At 37.5% G+C, this 9,023-nt stretch overlaps 1 protein-coding gene across 1 annotated transcript; it reads right to left on the reverse strand.

Moving 5' to 3' along the window:
• Window positions 1–6,675: 6,675 nt before the first annotated feature.
• BDCG_17785 (uncharacterized protein) lies at window positions 6,676–7,012 on the reverse strand (the record flags this gene model as incomplete). Its single annotated transcript, XM_045426849.1, has 2 exons — window positions 6,676–6,855; window positions 6,893–7,012. 2 exons carry the CDS (start codon window positions 7,010–7,012, stop codon window positions 6,676–6,678), a joined length of 300 nt encoding a protein of 99 aa, XP_045282539.1.
• Window positions 7,013–9,023: the final 2,011 nt, after the last annotated feature.

Genomic DNA, 9,023 nt, shown 5'->3' on the forward strand with positions numbered 1-9,023 from the left:
AGCCTAGCTTCTTCTCAAATACAGAGAATGATTTTGAAAATCACCTGACTAGCAGGCCTAGATGCGCATCTAGGCTCTAGACAGAACACCCTGATAGGCTTGAGCCTGCAAGCTCACTGCCAAGCCCTAATACTGGCAGAGAGAACTGCAGTCATCAAGCCTATGATTAGTCCCTAACACGGGGCGAGGCCATGACAGCTGATTGATAGGCCTATGGGCATCTAATGAGGCCGAGATCAGCAACCGGAAGCTTGATGTGTACACCACCAAGTGGGCAGTGGCAGCCACTAACTAACACCCCTGGAAATTAGTGGCTGGCCCGAGAGGACGGACACGGTGGTCAGTTAATTATAGGGGATTAAATGTAATTAGCTTAAGGTGCATTCTGCGGGTGGCTAGCACCTGTAGTTTTAATAATTTGTTTTATTACAGTCTTTCTTTATTTTTTCTTTTCCTTTCAATTTCTTTCTGTCTATCTATTTAATGTGTCTATCTTTAAGACTGTGTTCTCTTTTCCTTTGTCATGATATTGTCAAATGGTTTCAAAGTATGAGATGATGTTAAAACACTGTAATTTGTAAACAGTTTTTGTATTCTGAGCTGAAATTTTCTGATTTTGCATATCTGAAATTGATGAATGTATAATAGTTAACTTTACAGACATAGAAAAAACCCTGAGAACTAAAGTTCTCAGATAAATATTATAGTCTCTGACTGTATATATCTATAATTGAAGAATAATAATAATAATAATAATACATATCTACATCTATTATAAAGATAGAGAGATTAAGATTAGAGATTCACTGAGATATAAGAGAAATATCTTATCTAAATTTCACAGCTTTATCTGTATTCTTGAACAGAAATTTCATCTTAAACTGAGTCAGTATAATACTTATAAGATATAAGTAATATACACTGTTAATGTAAGAAATCCCGCTCCTCGCGGATCCTTTACCTCTATTCCTATCTCTCGCGTAACCAATAGAGCTAGCGGCCCTTGGCTACACACAACTATATAGACTGGAGTTCGCGAATACTATTCACAACTCAGCTTGAATGCTATTATACATTTTGATCTCTACATTTATCTTTCTACTGTGAACACTTCTAGTAGTTAACAGTACATATCATGTCAAGCTGCAAACACCTGAATAATTGCCTGTGAGCACTTATTCTTACATTTCAAGCTCAGTCAGTCAGCAACCACTCATTATAACTGAAAGAACTAGAAACTCACATGCTTCAACCCCTGCGAACCCTACTGCAGGCACTCAGGAGCAGCCACCTGAACCATGAATAACTTTCATGGAAGAAGTCTCAGAGGACTTACCAACTACTTGTGAGACACCATTCTCTGCATCTGTGACAGAGAAACCCTCTGAACTCATGAATGAATCAATCTCAGTGAAGAACATTCTTGAGCATCTTCTGTGAAATCAAGCTATTTTTCTATAAGAAATGCTTACTGTCTGCAAACACTCTTGAACTGAGTCTCTAGACATGATCTTCAGAGATATCTATGAACTGAAAAGAAACTTTCTCAAGTCACAATCACTTAAGGCCATCTATTGAATCACAATCTATAAAAGCTTTTACAAGTTTGCATTTGAAATTGACTCACAAGCCCAGCTGTGTGACATGAAAGATGAAGAAGCTGTTATCTACATGATGACAGATCTCTATTACACTGAAGTCAAGAACTGACTGAATCATCTAGAGAATGATCATGAGAGATTCTGATGATCTGTTCTCAAGACCTATCTAGAGAACAAGTTGAGAGACTCTGTAAGCTGAACAGAGAACACCTGAGCTGTGATTATCAACATTAGAAAAAGAGGTGAGAAATCTGATGAAGACTACTCACAGTGCTTCATGAAATTATGATATGAATTGAGACCTGTGAAAACAGGGCTCTGAAACAAGATCTGAATGATGATGTTTGTGAAGAGACTGAATAAAGGCATGTAGAACAAGCTCATTGAGCAAGGCTCTAAGCTCTTGACTCTGAAGAAACTGATGACTCTCATTCATCACTTGCAGATCACTGTGAGAGTCACAGACTTATGAAGAGTGAATCATCAATCAGCTCTGTGAGGGCCAGGACAACAGAGAACAGATTTGTCAGAAAAAGATGACAAGGCACAGAGAGATTTGTGTCTGACTGCTGAGTAGAGAGAAAGAGCTTCACAAGCTTCTGCAAACAGAGTGCACAACAGAGAGACTAAGAAAAAGAAACTCTGCTTCATCTGTTCTAAATTAGAACATCTTCATGTAAACTGTCCAGATAAATCAAAATAGAAATTTGAGAAGTTGTGAATAGAGTCAGCAACAGCCTTCTTAAGAGTCTTGAAGCTGATACCTGAATCTGTTGCTCTCTCAATGAAAATGCTTGCTTATAAGAAGAGACTGTGCTGCAGTGCTGCTGCTCTGCAAGCATGGAAAGCATTGATGAACTCAGGATCCCAGATCACTGTGATGTCTCTAAAGCTCACAGAGTGAATGAGCTGAAAGATGAAGACTGAGAATCTGCTCTTGTAATAAACAGAATGTGAGAACTCAGACCTGAGAACTGAGAGACTTGCAAGAGTCATCTTTGAATTATAAGATCTCTCTGAAACCTGGAGAAGATTTGTGAAAACTGTGATTATCATGAACATCACAGATGACATGTATTTGAGACTTGCATGACTTCAAAGACACAATCTGCACATAGCTGTCTGTGAGTCAGGTTTATACTTCTGATCAGTGTTAGCAGACTCACTCACAGAGGTAGAAGCAGTTGATGCTGCAGAGTTGATTAGAGAAGACAAGCTCATCTATATGATGACTTTGCAAGTGTCTGAGGACCTCGCGGTCATGAAAACTGAGCTTCAGATATCAGAGAAATACTGAGATCTTGCAGAGATATTCAGCTCAGCTAAGACAGCTGAGCTTTCTTCTCACTGTGAGAAGAATCTGATAATAGATTTGATAGAAGAACAGAAACCCTTCTGAGAATCAATCTATAAGCTCTCTCATTATGAGACAGAGGCCTTGCAGACCTATGTGAAGAAGAATCTGAAGAATGGCTTTATTCAATCTTCACAGGCCTCCGCGGGAGTCTCTGTGATGTTCATAAAGAAGAAGAATGAAGATCTCAGATTGTGTGTAGACTACTGCAATCTGAACTTCAAGATAACAAAGAGCTGCTATTTCCTGTCTCTGATTAAGAATGTGATCAACTGTCTCACAGAAGCTGTTATATTCACACAACTGAATGTGATCAATGCATATACATGGCTGCAAATACAGTCTGAGAATGAATGAAAGACTGTCTTTAGAACTGCACTGAGATTGTTTGAATATCTAGTGATGCCTTTTGATCTGACTAATGTCCCTGCAGCATTCCAGTCTTTCATCAATAAAACACTTTGTGCATATCTGAATGTCTTCATGGTAATATATCTGAATGATGTGATGATGTACTTTATGAAGAAGAAAGAATACACTGAGCATGTGTGAAGTGTGTTGAAGGTCTTAGATGAGGTAGAACTGTATATTAAGCTTGTAAAGTGCAACTTCAGTGCTTATCAGATTAATTTTCTAGAATATGTAATCACTGCAGATGATATTCAGATGAAATCTTCATGAGTTAAGACTATTCTATCATGACTGAAGTTAACTAGTATTCATGAGATTCAGATCTTTCTGAGCTTTGTGAATTTCTATAGATGATTTATCTTTGTATTCATAAGAATCTTCTTGACTCTTACAGACATGCTGAAGAATGAAAACAAGAAGAAATCATCCTGTGAACAGAGAATGAAAAGATTGTTAAGAAGAGAGAACTGTGAGAACTTTCTTATTTCAGAAGCTCGCGGGGCTTTTACAAGGTTGAAACAGACATTTGCAGATGCAGTGATGCTGTTTCACTTTGATCTCTTGCTCTTAATCAGATTGAAGACAGATGTCTTCTTCTTTACAATTTCAGAAATAGTCTCACAACTACAGTCAAATGAGAACTGGGTTTCAGTGGCCTTTTTCTCACAGAAGATGCAACCTGCGGAGATCAACTATGATATTCATGATCAGAAGCTTCTCACAATAGTGAAATCCTTTCATCACTGACATCACTACTTCAAGGGCCTTGCAACAGTGATTACTGTTAGAACTGATCATGACAGCTTATGACAGTTTGCTTTAACTAAGAAACTCTCACAGCAGCAGGTTCACTGGGCTCAGAGACTGAGTGAGTTCTGGTTTAAGATAGAATATATTAAGGGAACTAAGAACCCAGCAGACAGACTCTCTCACAGGTCAGACTATGTTAAGAAGGCCAGGATAACAGACACAGAGAGGCTAGAGGAGACAGAAAAGCTTCACAGAATGCTTGAACTGAGTGTTACAAAGAGATTGACTGAAGAGTCTCTCAATCTCTCATGAGAGAAGAAGGAAGAGAGAGAGAAGAAGCCTGTACAACTACTCTCTGCAACACTGAGAGTCAACACTCTGAGAATCTCTGTGAGAATCCTTGAAGAGAGTATCTATAATCTGAAGAGTTTGCAGGCTTTGAGAAGCACTGCAGAAGACCTGGTGCAAGAGAAAACAGAGTATAAGTCTTCACAAGATCTTCTATTCAGATTGTCTGAACTGCAACTGAAGAATGAATATGCTCAGCATATTCAGAAACTGCTCACAGCAGAGATCAACTCTGCAGAAATAAAGAATTGAAGAGACTTAAATGACCTCTTGCAAAGAGAGGGCTGGATTTATGTGTCTGTAAATGAGTTTCTATATATAGAACTCATTAAAAGGCATCATGACTCTTCTCTAGCAGGTCATTTTGCAGACACTAGAACTCATGAGCTGCTTGCAAGGAAATACTTCTGACTGAAGATGTGAGAACTTGTGAAGAAGATAGTGAATTCTTATACTGTTTGTCAGAGTTTGTGAGTAGTGTGATTCAGGTCATATGAAGAACTTACTCCTCTACTCATCCTGCAGAAACCTTGGAAACAGCTAGGAATGAATACTCTTATAAGCCTCTCTGAAAGCAAGAACATATATGATGCCTGCTTTGACAGTGTGCTGGTGATAGTGAATCACTTCATCAAGATGACACACTTTATACTCACCTGCAAGGACTTGAAGTCAAAGGATTTGACTCACATCTTTGTCCGTGATGTGGTTCAGTTGCATGAATTGTCTGTGAACATTGTCTCAGACAGAGAATCAATCTTCATAGAAGAGTTCTGATCTGATCTGATAACTATACTGAAGATCTTATGAGATTTAAGCATGGCTTTTCATCAACAGACAGATGATCAGACAGAATGCTTAATGAGTATATTGAAACAGTATCTGTAGTGCTTTGTCAATTACAATCAGAATGACTGAGTGCATTGATTATCACTTACAGAGTTCATGTATAATAACTCAAAGCATGTCAGCACAGGCAAAACCCTCTTTAAGATGCTCACTGAGACTCATCTGCAGATGATCTTGATGAACTCATGAGAGTACACTATAGAGTATGATGATGCCTGTGAACAGGCTGAGAGAATTCAGAAGATCTGGGAGAAAGCTCATGAATTCTTGAGAAAGACTCAAGAGTATCAGAAGAGATACTATGACTTCAAGCATATTGCAAAGAGTTTCAAGAAAGATGATAGAGTCTGACTGAGTCTAGAAAATATCATCATGCAGAGATCTAGTAAGAAGCTGAATCTCTTGCAGACAGAGCCTTACAAGATTATGAAGAAAGTTAGCTTACAGTTCTACAGATTGAAACTGTCATCTGAGTTGTAGATATACAATATTTTTCATGTCTCTTTACTCTGTGAATATAAGAAATTCTCAGAAGAGAATTCTGTGACTCATCACTCTGTTTACAAAGCACTAGAGAGTGAAAGAGAATATCAGGTTAAAGAGATTATTGACTCAGAGAAGTGAGATCACAAGCTCTGATTCAAGATTCAGTGATAAGAATATTCTGACAAGATGAATGAGTTCACTTGAGAATTATTCAGGCAGATAAGATATCTGCAGAAGCTGAGACATGACTTTCATACTGTAAATCCTGATAAGTCAGAATAATACAGTCTTCACTAAGAATCTGATTGTGATAAAGATATTAACACTGTCATTTGTGAATCCTAGTCTATAAGATGATGAGTTTCTACTGAGATGAACAGTCTGCAATGTATGCAAGGAAAGAAGAAAACATGTTCTCATTAAAGCTAAAAAACAAGAAAATAAACAGAGTCACAAATGCAATTTAGAGATCAATAAAGAAAAAATAAAGAAAACTCACACTCACATCATCAACATCTGCAACATCTAATTCTCTCACAACTATTAATTTCTCTCTTCAAAGAAGCAGAGAGCATCATGCTTGTAGTACAGACAATTGTTGCATTTGACATGAAGACTATCAGAAATGCACAGATTTCAGAGAAGTCAGATATCAGAGCATGCACAGTTGCAGCAGAGTCTTGAAGACTGGCCATCTGCACATGTGACCAGATATCTCTCATGAAGCTGTGTTCACTCTCTCAGTTATGCTGAAGTATCCAGCCTGGAAACAATGAGAATGTGAAGAGAGAGCTCATCTGTTCAGGTCAACTCCTGTCATGAATTCATGGCATTCACATTGCCTTGATTACCCAGATTTTGCAGGTACTCAGGAACTCATCTCCCATTGGCAATGGGATTGCGGAAATGCGCCGCGGCGCGAGGACCATTGGTAGAGAACCTAGGCATATTCACATATGCCTGGTCAGAGATTGTGCAGACAGGGGGGGGATGGTCATAGGCCCGCGGGGCCGCAGGAGGCACTGGTAACACTGAGAGCTTTGCAAGAACTGTCAGCTAGAGTCTGTAAGAAATTACTTATGAGAAGACTTACAGCAAAGAGAGGGACTGCACTGCTTGAAGCCAGAGGCTGGCCTGAGGGAGGGATGAGATGAGCTGCTGGCCTGAAGATCAGGTGCAGTGGCAGGGCTGGGAAGAATGAAGGCATGATCATGGGCGGCGGCACCCCTGCTCCACCAGCCGGTAAAAAGTGATCAGAGGAGTTGTGGGGACGCCCATGAGAAGCTCAGTGATGGCCAGACATTGTTTGCAAAGATGTTGAAATTGAAAAAATTTTTATTCTTGAGAAGTTCTTGAATCAATACACAGACATTGTCAGGAACACTCTCTCTCTGTCATCTGAATGAAAACACTTTACAGATGAATGAGAATACTCACAGTTTATAGAGATAAGAGCTGTTACAGAAAAAGAAAAAAGAAGATGAGATTTCACAGACAGACCTGAGATATTTATACTACTCTAGAGAGGTTTGCTTACACTGTGAGTGATTCTGTGAAATAGTCAGATCACTCTAGCAAACAAGAGTGATTGTGAATTACAGGCCTGAATCTTTCTATGTGACTACAAAGAATGATTGCAGACTGTGAACATCTTGATTCTACAATTCTACAGAGTTGATAAAAGAATGAAAAATTCCTCACAATTCTACAGTGTTAAAGAGCAATGATTTGTGAGAATGAATGAAAAATCAACTCACAAATGTTTCTCTTTAATAAGAATGATCTCACAGAGAGTGATTCACCTGTGAGATGAATCTATGTGATAGTCACACAAGAATCTCATGAAAATGATTGAGAGTCAACCAGAACTCTTCTGTATGAAAGGTGTGAGATGAATCTGTATGATAGTCAGAGAAGAATCTGTAGGTCACAAAGAACCTCATGAAACAAGGAACTGAGTGACAGACTCTTTTTCCTTTATAGTAACAAGAGATTTTTCCTCACTGAGGTTTTTTATAGATATGAAGAGTTTTTAGTGAGTATCACTGCAGTGCTGAGCTGACTATGAAGTCACTCAGTGAAAGGCTTCACAGACAAAGCCTTAGAGAGAGGAAAGTATGTAAGAAATCCCGCTTCTTGCAGATTCTTTACCCCTATTCCTATCTCTCACATAATCAATAGAGCTAGCAGCCCTTGGCTACACACAACTATATAGACTGAAGTTCGCGAATACTATTCACAACTCAGCTTGAATGCTATTATACATTTTAACCCCTACATTTATCTTCCTACCATAAACACTTCTAGTAGTTAACAGTACATATCACGCCAAGCTGCAAACACCCGAATAATCGCCTGCAAGTACTTATTCTTACAGTTAACCTTCTTGAAGGCATCTCTGTAACTACTTAAGCTATTAAGAAAAAAGAGCTTGAGTATATTAATACTATTATAACTTAAGAAGAATTCAAGAACTTTTTACTGAATTAAATTAAAGATTACTGTAATTACAGCTTCATAGTAATACAGTGATTCAACTTATTATATTAATAAAATAATGAGAATTCTTCTGATTTTAATATAAGATTTGAAGAATATTGAGAGAAATTGACTGATGATTTAAATCAATTAAAAACACAGCTTTATCTTACAAAGCTGACTTATAAGATGTGAACAATGATATTATAATATCAGAGTTTATTAATTAATTATACTGAGCTTATCAACCTGACTTTCTGAATCTATTTGAATAATTAATTCTCTGAGAAAAAGATTAACAAGATCTCTTCTAAGTAACTTATAACAGAATCTAAACAGTATTATAACAGCTTTAGTGTAGAGAAAGTAAAGAAGAATTTCAAGTATTCTAATTCTTCACTCACTGTAAAGAAATATTAAAAAAGTTTTAATAAAGATCTCTGTTTCAACTGCAGAGCTGATAATTATTATATCAGTAATTGTAAGAATGTAAGAAATCCCGCTTCTCGCGAATTCTTTACCTCTATTTCTATCTCTTGCATAATCAATAGAGCTAGCGGCTCTTGGCTACACATAACTATATAGACTGAAGTTCATGAATACTATTTATAACTCAGCTTGAATACTATTATATATTTAATCTCTACATTTTATCTTTCTATCATGAATACTTCTAGTAGTTAATAGTATATATCATGTCAAGCTGCAAACACCTGAATAATCATCTATGAGTACTTATTCTTACA

Source organism: Blastomyces dermatitidis, assembly GCF_000003525.1.
Source record: "Blastomyces dermatitidis ER-3 genomic scaffold supercont1.11, whole genome shotgun sequence".
Classification (NCBI taxonomy): domain Eukaryota; kingdom Fungi; phylum Ascomycota; class Eurotiomycetes; order Onygenales; family Ajellomycetaceae; genus Blastomyces; species Blastomyces dermatitidis.